At 43.1% G+C, this 14,018-nt stretch overlaps 1 protein-coding gene across 4 annotated transcripts in view; it reads right to left on the minus strand.

Annotated features, from left to right (window-relative positions):
• The window catches only part of HPS5 (HPS5 biogenesis of lysosomal organelles complex 2 subunit 2), a 45,556-nt gene that overhangs the window by 18,116 nt on the left and 13,422 nt on the right, over positions 1–14,018 (minus strand). For all 4 annotated transcript variants that reach the window (XM_075928107.1, XM_075928105.1, XM_075928106.1 and 1 more), the window contains exons 6-12: positions 13,643–13,776; positions 11,977–12,192; positions 8,953–9,024; positions 8,229–8,317; positions 6,343–6,521; positions 5,928–6,086; positions 103–262 (exon numbers count right to left, since the gene is read on the minus strand). In XM_075928107.1, the coding sequence (XP_075784222.1) occupies positions 103–262; positions 5,928–6,086; positions 6,343–6,521; positions 8,229–8,317; positions 8,953–9,024; positions 11,977–12,192; positions 13,643–13,776 (1,009 nt within the window). The remainder of the gene's footprint in view (positions 1–102; positions 263–5,927; positions 6,087–6,342; positions 6,522–8,228; positions 8,318–8,952; positions 9,025–11,976; positions 12,193–13,642; positions 13,777–14,018) is intronic.

A 14,018-nucleotide genomic window follows, 5' to 3' on the forward strand; every position in this document is an offset into this window, starting at 1 on the left:
GTGGAAGTTACAACTCGGAAGGGTTTTGTTGTTGTTTTAAACATCATATCACCGAATACAAAGAATGCAACTGAAAAGCATATTTTTATGGGAAGCCATTACCAAGCTCCACCTGCTCTTCTTCCTGGTGTGCAGTAAACTCTTTAAGTCTCTCATCTTCTGACAGCGTTTGGCTGTTTAGGGAACAAGAGTCCTCATCTGACTGACTGCCTCTTCGACTAATAACACGATAAATTCCAGAGTCTAAGACACTGAAACTTTCCTGTCGGGCAAATAATAAAGTTACACAAGGCACAAAAATATCCTCTCATTCAACTACACTGAGAATTCAGTGCACCAACAGGGCTTTTAATTTGAAATTGTGGAAACGAACACATGTATGCTGATATTTGTATGCAGAGGAGTATGCCATATTGTATGTTTATACAGAAACTGAAGTAAGAGTTAAAATGCAACTTTTATAAGGAAGAGTAACTACAAACAAACCTGCAAGTCTGTTGGGCTGAGTACAAGATAAGGAACTAATAACTCTACAGTTTTAATATCATGTTTCACAAAGCCACACTATTTTGGGTATGTCACTTCCTCTCTGCACTGGGAGTTTTGGTTGTGGTATAATTGCAGTTAACGGATTTTTAAATAACTGGCTAGCTAACAATTGTAAATGCAATTATAGACTCTCCATAGCTTGTTCCAAGACACGTGTCTCTCCCCGGTTGTGGCTCAGCTCAAGCTGCGTATTTCTGCATCGCACGTTTCTGCATCTCTACACATAGGTAACCTCACAGGATGTAGTGCGAATAATTAGTTGTCCAACACTCAAAGATGAAAACAGTTATGTTAAGTACTAAGTATGAAACGTATTTTTCCTTTTCACAACTTAATAAAAGTTAGGGCCACCACCCAAATCAGCTACAGGAGTAATGATATGTCTCCATTTGCACCTTCTTTTGAGAGAGGGATTCATGTGCAGCTGAGAAAAATTGCAAATGAAGCATGGATTTGAATTTCCCGTGCTTCATTGAATAATCGTGAACCGGCGCTATTTCGAAATACCCTATTTTGAAATAAACTCTGTGTAGACACAGTTATTTCGGAACAAAACCCTTCTTCCAAAATAACCGGTAAACCCCGTTGTATGAGGAATAAGGGTTATTTCAGAAGAAGGGTTTTTCGAAATAGGAGCAGTCTGCGATTATGCAAATGAAGCACAGGAAATTCAAATCTGCACTTCATTTGCAATTTCGCTCAGCTGCATTTGCATCTCTCTCTCGAAAGAGGGTGCAAGTGTAGACATACCCTAAGACAGTACTAGAGGCTTAAAGAATATCACATTTCCACACATCAACTCTTTCTGAAGAATACTATGGCACTCTGAAATAGAGCTTTAGAAGAGAAACACTATAATGCAGGAATCATTGTGGGTCACAGAATTAAGTAGCCCAAGATGAACATTAAATCTATCAAATCATGCCCTTACAAATCTAGAAAACTGCATAATTAACATCTGTAGGTTCCTACCCCAAATACTCTGGCTAGTAACAGACACCCTAAGCATCTTGCATTGTGGTTTAGAGATGTAAAATCCTATTTAATTGGCTAACCAGTTAAAAATATTGTTTAACTGATTAAGAAGGCAAGTGGGGAGGGATGCTCTAACCCAGCTTGGACCCTGCCTACCACTGGGTTGGAAGGACCTCTTCCCCTCCTCCTGCCACAGGCAGGGGATGCGCTAGAGCAGACCTTGCCTGCAGTGGGTCCTGTGGAAATGGCAGGAGCATCCCCCTGTCCATGACAGACAGGAAGCTGCTCCAGCCCCGCCAATTAATCTTAAACAGTAAGCCTCACCCTTTAAGCATGAGGCTTACTGGTTAACCAGTTCAACTTTCACATCCCTAGTTTGGTTGTAGCTATGTTGATCCCAGGATATAGAAAAGACGAGATCAGTGAGGTAGGGATGGTACTGGGTCCTGCTGTGAAGGCAGGGGACTGGACTCGATGACCTTTCAAGGTCCCTTCCAGTTCTAGGAGATGGGCAATCTCCATTCATATACCTTTTACCAGACCAACTCCTGTTGGTGGAAAGTAAAAGCTTTTGACTGAGCTATGCAGAGGTCTTATTCTAAGGTTGCCAATCCTCCCACTTTCACTGGAAGTCTCCTTGGAATCACATGCTATCTCCTGGAGACTACTTCAGCCAAACTGGGGGATTGTGTGTGGTAAGTGTCTGTCATACCAGCAGAGCTATAGTGGGTTCCCTCATCTGACTTGGCTCCATGCAACTCCCAGCAGCAGCTGGCATAATCTCTGAAGCCTCTGGTGGGAGCAGAGCATCTGAGCACCATCTCTGCAGCTCCCACTGGAGACCCACTTGCCCCACTCCTAAGAGCCATTGCCAGATGGCGTGCTGGTCTCTTTCGATAGCTGTCCAAGATAAGCACCAATTCCTGCCTCCCTCCCGCATCCCAAAATCTACACCCCTTACCCAACAGTCTGCACTCCTCACTGTCTCCTGTACCCCAATCCCCTTCCTCAGCCCAAAGCCTGTACTGCAACTCCATTCCATATCTTACATCCCTTCCCCAGCCCAGAGCCCAACACCTCATCCTCTCCCAGAATCAAACTCCCTTCCAAAGCCTGCGCCATCCCTGTACCGCAACCCTCTTCCACAGTCTGGTGAAACTGAATAGGGGTGGGGTCTCAGAAGGGACAGGATAGAGGATGAGCCAAAGGGACAGGGCAGGGGTTTGCAGGACAGTTGGTAACCCTATTCTTCTTAGATCTGGGGAAAGAAATCAGAGTACATGAGTACCAATGGGACACACTGTTAAGGTAATGCATGTTGTCAGAAGCCGCTTGAAAGGAAATAGGCAGAGGGTTAGATTGTTATGCATCAAGGATTTGAAGTGGACAATAAAGGGTAGTAGGCAGTTGAGGGATGAGGTATTTCAGATTGCTGTAATGCACCATAAAACCAGAGTCCCTGTCCAGTTCGTGTTGTTGTTAGATAGCAGAGCTATTAAGTTTCCAGGCCCATCTTTCATAGAATCATAGGGCTGGAAGAGACCTCAGGAGGTCATCAAGTCCAGTCCCCTGCCGAAAGCAGGACCAATCCCAACTAAATCATCCCAGGCAAGGCTTTGTCAAGCCGAGACTCTGGTAATGGACCATAAAACCAGAGTCCCTGTCCAGTTTGTGTTTTTGTTGTATAGCAGAGCTATTAAGTTTCCAGGCCTATCTTTCGAGGCATCTGAGAACAAAAATTCAAAGAATAAATATAGCGCAATCATTTTATGAGGAAAGTTTGCCCATAGGCAATATGTTTTTGTCTTATTTTTCTGTAAGAGTGTATTCAAGACTGTAATAATTGACAGGTTTCACTCAAAGTTGTTTTGGGGCATTTAATGTACTGAATGAAGTTTGCCACATCTTGTGATAAGCATGTGTAGGATGCACAAATTTCAAAAGATGTGCTGTGTGAGGTACTGATCATTGCAGCAGCAGAGATATGCTTTTTTGGCTCATTGCAACAATTTGAAACACCCCTCATCCCTGCCCGTTACTCTTAACTGCCCACTTTAAACTCATTACACATAAAAGTCTGACCCTCAATTGCCCACATTTTTTCAAGGGACCTTCTACATCTTCTACATGAGTTACCCCATTATGTTTAACTATCTATCCCAAACTGGATTTAGCTAAGACACTCTGATTTCTTTCCCCAAACTTGAATAAGAGCTCGATATAGCTAACGCTTGTACCTTTTACTTACAGAAGTTGGTTCAATAAACAATGTTACTTCCCTGACCTCATGACCCTAAATATCAACAACTATCAGTGAAAAAAGGCAAATATAAGATGACCCTTTTTACTCATCTGCAGAGTGAAGGATGGCATGACACTAAGCCAGCATGGGTTAACTAACCAGCAAGCTCAATGATTAAAAAAGTCAGCCTTTAGGGCAAGTGTGAGCAATAATTTTCACAAGGGGGCCTCAATGAATTTTGGTATATGGTCATGGGCTGGCTCCACACCCAAAAAGGGTGGAGCTTGGGGCAGATGGGATGGGGTTGGGGACTAGCCTCCCTGCACAGTGTCTGTGGCCAGAGGCTTTCAATTAAAAACACAGCAAAGGGCTCACGGCTTCTGGCCCTGCTACTACATTGCCTGGCAGGCTATTTAAAGGGCTCATGACTCCAGCCCCTGCTGGGGTAGTGCTGCAACTGTGAGCTAGTTAAATAGGATCCTGCTGCCTGAGCCAGCGCCTGGAAATTCAGTGGCACAGACAGCAGGATATAAATAGAAAACAGCCAGATGTAGCCTGTGGGCTGGATCAAAGTGTTAGTGGGCCAGATCCAGCCCCTAGGTCGCATCTTGCCCAGCCCTGCTTTAGGGACATACTAGAATAGAAATGAAATGGTAAATAGGACCATTCCTTGTGTGGACTTTTCCTTAAGAAAGCCATGTTTAACAGACCACAGTTCTTGAAATATAAACCTGTATTGTTAGAGAAGTAAAAGCAGATACTAATTGTATTGTCTGTTTACTTATGTCTTATTAGAAGTTTAACAATGTGATCTAATTAACTTGTAGATGCTAAACTTTGGCTCCTGTCTATAATGTTTCATTACTATGTTCTATTGATTCTGAGATCAAAAAGGGATATTAACATTTAGATGAGACTTGAGATGTAACAATATCATTGTCTATTTCTTTTTGAAGTTTGTAGTATGCTACAGTACCTATGATACATTTTAATGGATAACTGTGATATGCTAATCAATGCAATTAATTTATCTGTGTATTCATAGGAAATAGAAGTTTACTTTCAAAGAAACATTATATGCTGCCCATTCTTAATCCTGAAAGGCCCCTGCTGTGATCATTTGCTGTCAAGAGTCTGCTGAGCTTTAGCTATAAAGGGCAGGGCCTGATACTTACTATCTCAAATCAGCTTAAACGTTGAGAAGGGAGTTCAAGTTTAGGGATGGGCAAATACTGGCCCACAAGTCTAATCCAGTTCACCAGCGTTAGCTCCTGGCAGGCGGCTGCAGCTATATTTACCTGTGCCTCTTCAAGGCCAAGTGATTGCAGCTCCCACTGGCCGCAGCCTATGGAAGCTGCAGGAAGCAGTGTCCCAGTCCACGCCACTTCCCGCAGCTCCTATTGGCTGGGAACGGTGATCCATGGCCAACGTGAGCTACAATCTCCTGTACCTACAGAGGTGCAGGTAAATATAGTGGCGGCGACCTGCCAGGGGTGAACTGCCATTGTTTTCTTGACCAGCCCTGTTCAAAGTAGCAAGACTGAGGTCTCCGGGTGTACTCCGAATTATCCATGCAAATTCTCATGAAAAATTTTGAACAAATGCTATACATTGACTGCCTATTGCACTACAACCTAGTGAACTGATTCTGGAAGGAATTTTAAAAATTCCTCACCAGCTCTAATATGAAACTGACCTAAAAACTTGTATTCATATTTGCTTGTATAATTATTTTTAACCACAATAACCTTTTTATTTTTAAGTAATCTTTGATTAGTTAATAAGAATTAGTTGTAAGCATGTATTTGGATAAGAGCCGAAAACATCATTGACCTGATGGGTCATGTGTCTGATTCTTGGGGACTGGCAAAACTTGATATATGGTGAATAAAGTTTTAAATAATCCTCACCATATACATTTTTCTGTCCGGGTGGGAACCAAAGGCTGTATTGTTTAAAGGGAACCAGAAGAGCATTATAGAAGTTGTTGAATCTAAGTATTATAATAAACCACCAGTTTTGAGGATTGTCTGCCCTATTTTTTTTAGTTTGTCTTGATAAATTCTGAGTATCACCACAGTCACAGATGGCAATATATAAGCTTATACAAAATGAGGAAGAACTCAACTAGGGGAAAAAAATCAAGTTTATATACACCTACATGTGATGAAATACTGCTCCTTCTGCTGCTGCATGCAGAATCTAAAGGTTCCAGCTTTGAAATCAATTCTTCCAGTTGGCTAATGACATCACTTTGGGTTGAGAGGTCCAGCTGTGATTTCAAGTGTTCTAATCTGTCTAGAGGCAAAATTTTTCTTGCCTAACAATAAAAAAGCAAGAGGTTTGTTAATACTTATAATCTTCATATTAAACAGACTGGGTTTGGCTTACTAGCCACAGATGTTAAAGTTATTAAGTTTTCTAATAAAGGAGTTGTTGCTGATTAGTTCTATGATCGCATTTCAACATGACAAAGCTCCAAAATCCAAAGTGCAGAGTTTTATAGGATATGGTTTAGGACAAAAGGACTCAACTGAATAGCTGTAGCAGAGAGGTGAAGAGAGGTCCTAACTTACTCTGCAAGAAATAATAGAGTTCTGGAAGAGACAGCAGACTCTGGCACCAAGACTCCAGAAACCTCTTCTTAGCAGACGTTCTACACAGCGCTCCACTAGCAGAAGAGAGAAGTGCGAGACTTTTCCATTCGTATGTAGACAGAATAACTCATTTCTGTACACTGCTATGTCCTGTATATCTATAAAAAACAGATGAGCAGAAAGGCTTTATGGTGAATGTACTAACAGCGTTCCTTTCCATTTCAGGGTAAACTTGGAAACAATTTAGAGAGAGAAAATGGGTGAGATAATGTCTTTCATTGGACAGACATTTGGTCTTTTTGGACCAATACAACATAGAACAGATTTAGCAGAGACACTCTTGAGTAAGTTCCCCAGACCTGAAAAAGAGCTCTGAGTAAGCTAAACAGCTTGTCTCTCTCACCAACAAAAGTTGATTCAATAAAAATACATTACCTCAGCCATTTTGTGTTTCTAATATCCTGGGACTGACGTGATCACAACCACATTGGAAATAGTTTGCACTTTTCAATCTACCTACTAATGACTACGGCAAACTTCCATTCCTGTAGAATATGGGATAACAGTAACTGGCACTATGTTAATGTACAATTATTATTGCATACAATTAAAATCTAAGACTCTTTTGACCTTTGCTGAGTTACTCGGAAGTATGTAATAATTTATGTACACATATTTTCAAAGAAAAACAAAATGCATAGACTATCTAGCAAAATGACAGACCTCATTATTTAAAATTAATTAGTCGCTTGTTAATGATTTAGTTTCTAAAATTTTAAACACAATTTGGAAGAACGTTGAAAAAAAAAGTCTATTAGGATCAGAGCCGCATCAGATATTCTTTGAAAGATAACTAGGGGGCTGCACCCGCTGCTCACTATGCTTGCCAAACTGCCCCCTCCCCCCAGTCGGGGTGGCCCTGGCTCTCTCTTGCCCCTCCTCCTCAGCTCTTTCTTGCTTCCTCCCGGCCTCCAGGGAGGGCCCAGGCCACCCTGGCCCTAGTTCACCCACGCCACTGCTGGGCAGGGCTGGGCCAGGTCCTGGCAAACCAGCCCTAGCTCTCCCCCCAAGCTAGGTTGTGAGTGAAGGGAGCAGGGGAGGGGGCGCAGAACACTGGAGAGGGGGAGACCACCGGGGAGGAAGGAAAGAAGAGCCTGCATGGCTCCTGGGGCTGTCCGGCTCACGGCTTTCACCCCTCAACCAGAACATGGGGGGAGGGAAGCTAGGGCAACGTGCCACCCCAGCCTCACACTTACTTGGAGGGCCAGGGGGAGAGTGCACTTGCACCCCCCCCCCCATATGTACAGGCCTGGAGGGGCTGCTGGGGAAGAGGTTGGTCAGCAGGGAAGGCTGCTGGCAGAGCTGGTAGTGTGGCAAAAGGCTGTTTCTTGGGGAGGAAAGGGGAGGGGGGAGGAAGAGAACAGACCAACATGTTCTGGGCTTGGAATTGGGGATGTGGTGACAGAGTAACTTACGACATCTCGCTGTCATCCCACAGGACATTTTTTTTTTAAATATATTTATAGAGAGAGATAAAATGGAGTAAGTAGTAAGGAAAAGAAACTGCAATATTAGTGATATTTCATTGCATCACATTTGGTCATTTTATTTCTGAGATTCAATACACTGTCCCCAACCACTCATTTCACAAGCACCCAAACAGATAATTTGTAAAAATTCATTTTCAAAGAGTTTTTATAATAATTTTAAAAATTGCCATACAATTTGCTGATTAACTATAAAGTTATTAGTGAGTGTTAACACCTTGTTGAAATGGAAATTGGTTTGCTCGACTGTAAGTACAGGATTTGAAAGTCAAACTGTAATGAACAATGCAGCAAAAACTTAAGTTCCTTAAAGTTCACCTTTTACTTCACTCCAAAGTAAAACTTGAACATTCTGAGGAATGAAGACATAAATTCCTCTTTCTGTCCATGTCATAACACAATGCTCTCTGTAAGCAAAGAAAAAGTATTAAGCATTGTTTTAAGAAATGTGAATGTATTCATTTCAGAAGGAAATTATCTTGCCAGAGTACTCAATTTAAAAATATGTTTAATTAATCTTTGATTATTTTTTATTTAGAGAAGATGAGATTTGAACTTTAAGACACAGCCTCCTTTCCCTACACCTCTGTTTTCTCTAGTCTTTAACCAAGCCTGCATAAAAGTAATTCAGGTAAGATTATTTTTATAGATATTACATTTAAAATATTTAAAAACCTGACTTTCGGACAAGGTTTGAAGATTTACATGAAACTGTGAACCCATAAAAATATGTTCAGTGGAAATGTTGAAAGTTAGTATATATTTATATTTTGTTTAACAAACCTAGAAACTAAAAGAACAGTCATTAAGATTTTGAAACTACTTCTCTAAACAACATGGGTTGGGGTTTTTGGCTGTTGTTTTTTTGCGGGGGGGAGGTGAAGGAGAAGAGGATTAAGAAAAATTGGAGCATAGAAGAAGAGGATAAAACAAATTAATACTATTGCTCATGGGCTTTACATGATGTTAATTTGAAGGGATGTGAGGGAAGCTAACACAAAGACAATATTGTTAATAAAGCAGACTGCTGGTAAATACTTACGTCAAATACAACAGTTTTGGGAAAGGCAAAGACTGGTAGGAGCAGATAGACGTATTATACTGAGGATCCATCCTATATAAAACAGAATATCTAAATGGCAATTGACAATAATTCATTCCAATTACAAAACACATCAGCTCTCCATTTAGTAATAGTTATTTCAGAGCATCCAAAGACAACACTGTAGTCTATAACAGTGGTGCTCAACCTTTTTCAATTTGCAACCCCCAGGGCCGGGAAAATTTTGGTTATCAAAAAAGTAAACACCACAAAAATAAAACACAAAACCCCACAAATGTAGGCCAGAACATTCTGCTGCACCTCCTTTAATTTCAAGCGCTGGTCCGCTCCCCTATCACTCTCCCCGCCCCTGCTGCGCATATGTCAGGCACCAAGCCAGGAAAACAAAATGGTGGCCAGCCTGGCGCTGCAACCCCCAAGAAAGACAGCCTGTTGCACACCACTAGTCTTTAACTTCGATAGCATGTTTGCTATGAAAAAATGTACCCAAAATTCAAAAAGTGTAGATTCACTTTTCTAATCAAATGTGATGACTATTCGCTACTCCTACTTACTACTGGAAGCTGAAAATGACTATGGGTATGTCTACACTACAAAGTTAGTTCGAACTAACTTTCATAGGTGCTACACTAGCGCTCCGTTAGTTCGAATTTAATTCGAACTAACGGAGCGCTTAGTTCGAACTAGGTAAGCCTCATTCCACGAGGATTAAGCGTAGTTCGAACTTACTAGTTGGAATTAAGGGCTGTGTAGACCCTTAATTCGAACTAGTGGGAGGCTAGCCCTCCCCAGGTTTCCCTGGTGGCCACTCTGGCCAACACCAGGGAAACTCGTCTGCCCCCCTCCCGGCCCCGGACCCCTTAAAGGGGCACGGTCTGGCTACGGTGCCCGTGCCAGGTGCAAGCCTGCCAGCACCCAGCCAGCAGACCCTGCACCTGGCACGGATCGAGCCACCCACCAGATGCCCCCCAGCCTTCCCCCTCTTCCCGGGACCAGGCTGGCGGCTCCCGGGAGCTTGCCCGGGACTGCAAGAGGCGGGCACCCTCCTGGGCTAGTGCGGACATCGTGGACCTCGTCCGCGATCTCCGCACTAGGCACAGGAAAGTGGCCGGCTAGGGCAGGAGAGCTGCCAGCCTGGCCACCCAGGAGCAGGTGTGCAAGAGAATCAAGGGGGTCCACTGAGACCCCCGACCCTGAGCTTACAATGACCGTCCTGGGTCAGACCAAAGGTCCATCTAGCCCAGTAGCCTGTCTGCCGACAGCGGCCAACCCTAGGGACCCTGGAGGGGATGGACCGAAGACAGTGACCAAGCCATTTGTCTCGTGCCATCCCTCTCCAGCCTTCCACAAACCTTGGGCAGGGACACCACTCCTACCCCCTGGCTAATAGCACTCCATGGACCCAACGTCCATGACTTGATCTCACTTCCCTTTAAACTCTGTTCCAGTTCTAGCCTTCACAGCCTCCTGCAGCAAGGAGTTCCACAGGTTGACTCTTTGCTTTGTGAAGAACAACTTTCTGTTACTAGTTTGAAGCCTGCTACCCATTCCTTTCCTTTAGTGTCCTCTAGTCCTTCTTTATGGGAACTAATGAAGAACTTTTCTGTATGCACCCTCTCTACCACACTCCTGCTTTTAGAGACCTCTATCCTGTCCCCCCTCCATCTCCTCTTTTCTAAGCTGAAAAGTCCCAGTCTCTTTAGCCTCTCTTCATATGGGACCTGTTCCCAACCCCTGATCATTTTAGTTGCCCTCCCCTCTCCCACCCTCTCTCTTCCCCTCTCCCACCTCCTTTTCCCAGTCTCCCCCAGTTTTGTTCAATAAAGACAGATTCCATTTTGGAAGACACGTTATCTTTATTTTCTACATCAAGAAGAGGGGCTAGGGAAGGGTAAGTGGAAGGAGGTGAGGGAGGAATGGGGCACAAGCCCCCGATGGGGAGGACTGGGCTGGCTCTGCGGGCTTCTGGGGGTGGAAGCTCTCCTGCAGCCCCCCAGTTGCCCCCTCTCCCCAGATGGCAGCCTGCGGCAAGTGCAGCCGGGCTGATGGCCGAGTGGTGTGATGTGCCCAGTGTGGGTAGTCCGGGCAATCCAAGCCAGGGCTGCTTTGCAAGCGGGGCACCTCTGAGAACTGTCTGTCTGGGGTGGGGGTCGGGACCCTTTAAGCACAGCCCTCCGCTAGCCTGAGACAGCATCTCCACGCTCTAAGTCCTCCTCTGATGCCCTGCCGGCACTGCTTCCAGCCATCCTTAACCCCGGTTCAGGGTCCACTTAATGTGGACATGCTAGTTCGAATTAGCAAAACGCTAATTCGAACTAGTTTTTTAGTCTGGATCCGTTAGTTCGAATTAGCTTAGTTTGAATTAACTAATTCGAACTAAGTTAGTTCGAATTAGCGCTGTAGTGTAGACATACCCTATGAAATAACGACGAGGTGTCCTGTGGCACCTTATAGACTAACTGAAGTGTAGGAGCATAAGCTTTCGTGGGCAAAGACCCACTTCGTCAGTGGGTCTTTGCCCACGAAAGCTTATGCTCCTACACTTCAATTAGTCTATAAGGTGCCACAGGACTCCTCGTCGCTTTTGCAGATTCAGACTAACACGGCTACCCCTCTGATACTTGACACCTATGAAATAAAGAAATCAATTCTTACAGCACTCCTCCACATAGCTGCTGCCAACATAAAGATATACAAGAAAAAATTGACTTCAAATTGAAATGGAAAGCATGATATTAGTCAGTATTTAAGAATTAACTTTTTGTCGTGGGTCAGAAGCTGGATTCCCCCACTCCTCCTTTTAAAACAACACAATTCTTTGATGCAAGTGGGTGGACAAGCGGATGCTATATGGTACAGATGCAAAATGAAAGCTGTAGGGTAAAGTGTTTGTTCATGACTTTTTGTCACTATATTTTGTGATTCTCACAGTGTTGCTTTCACAGAAAGTCATGGAATGAAACCATAACCCAATTTATCACAAGCCACCATTGATACCACTACCTTAGAGTAATAACTGGGAGAGGAGGTGATGACAGCAGCTGCTTGAATTGATGGGTACTTAGCACCTCCCCTTCAAAGTTCACCTCCCACATCCTTGACCCAGGACGTGCACAATATATTAATGGCTGCTGGTTCCCACAATTCTTTCCAACTGGGAAAAAACAGGCGCCGTATTCTCCATCTCTTTCTTTGTTACCAATTTTCCAGAATTTTTCTCTGGGAGGGGGAAAAATATGTTTAGTCAATGTAAAAAAAAAGGCTCTGTTTCATTTTAATATTTCCTTAAAGAACTGTATTCACTGTAACAAAGCTCCTCCTCAACCTTGATGGGTTCCGTGCTTTCAGGAGGGATTACTTGCCTCATAGGCTCAGAGTAGCCCTCAATTTAGACACCACCTTGCTGTTTGTTGAGCTACTCTCATCATTGGCTAGCATGGGAAACCAAACTTCATAGTCTCTGTGGCCCCTCCGAGTGATCTAGGACAAGAAACTCCTGTACCAAAGCCAGTCTCTTTCTAGTGCTGAAATGGGAGCTGATGGTGGGGAAACCTGGGCCTGCTCTCTATTCCGGGTTCCAGCACCAGGGACCTTATGATAGCAGCTATCTGTAACATCTATGGTAACAGCTGACAGCTACAAAACCCTCAGCCACTTCCCCAGCACCTTCTTCCTCCTGCTTTCACTTTCTCCTCTCTGGCTCTCCACATCTCCCTCTCTCTTTAAATTCCTTCCACAATCTAAACTGAAGAGGAGCTCTTATTAACCAGTCTCAACTGGTTGTTAATTGGCCTCAGGTATTCTGATTAGTCTGACTCCCTTGCTTCTGGAAACCCTCATTGGCTCAAGATGTTTTAATTGCCCTAAATGCCCTGATTTATTTTAACAGGTTCCTGCTGGTTCTGGGCTAGCCCTTGCTAGTCTACCCTAAGAGCAGGGACCTATTTACTATGGGGCTAATATATTTCCCCTCCACCATTCTCTTGTAGCCCTCTGCCTGACTTTGTCACACCACCAAAGGACATTCGTAAACCTAAACTTCCAAAACATTTCTTAGTTTGTATTTGATATGGTAACATTTATGTTAACTCAAAAAATCTGATTATAGTTCTAAGTATAGAGTGATGAGATAGTTACAGTTTAACAAAAACTAACCCTGTTTGCTTGATACAAGTCAGTTTTGCATGACTTTTACACTTGTACTTTATGAAAACGCTGCATCTTTCTTGCATTAATTTTTACTATTTATTTTGCATTATCAATCTAAATTATTTCTGCGCTATTTGACCACGGTCAATTGGGTCTATCTAAGTAGGATCTACACAGCAGGACCAGTATTTTTCTTGCTGTCTATGCTTGGCTCAAAATGTAGGTGTGTCAAACTGCATGTGCTGTGCAGATACTAAACACTATTCTGAAGAGCTATAACTAAAGGTAAAGCTATAATTCATTTTAAAACCATGAAACCCAAATCCTAAGATCAGACACAAAACAAAGAATTAAGTTAATACTGCAAGCAGGTGACATCTAGTCTACAATATGCCAATAAGTCTCTTTGATGATGACTATGTACGACCAGCTAAATGGTAATAATTTCAAGTGATCCATTTGAATCAGTTTCCAGATACAAGATATGTCTTGGTACTTTTTCAGTTAGCATAGAACTTACCTCTCAGTATCGCACAAGTAAGAGCGAGTAAGTGAAGAAATAAGCAATCTTCCGTCCAAATAATCAAGCTGAACTACACGTGAGTCAACAGTGGTTATAACTTGAACTGGAAACATTACAAAAGCAGCTGCTGCCTAATGGAACAACACATACTGGACTTAGGTTGATGTTGATAATATTCCACAGAAACTATAGGAAAAAAGTTAGTAGCGAAGCGCTATGCTCAAAGGTCAGAAAATAGCAAACTTCAAGCTGTTTGTGACTGTTCATGTTAACTAAACTTTGCCCAATATCCAACAACATACACCATTGTTTCTTCCCCTACAAAATAAGACCCTGGATTTGAGAATATTTATGTGCATGAATAGCCCTACAA

Source organism: Pelodiscus sinensis, chromosome 4, assembly GCF_049634645.1.
Source record: "Pelodiscus sinensis isolate JC-2024 chromosome 4, ASM4963464v1, whole genome shotgun sequence".
NCBI classification, from domain to species: Eukaryota; Metazoa; Chordata; order Testudines; family Trionychidae; genus Pelodiscus; species Pelodiscus sinensis.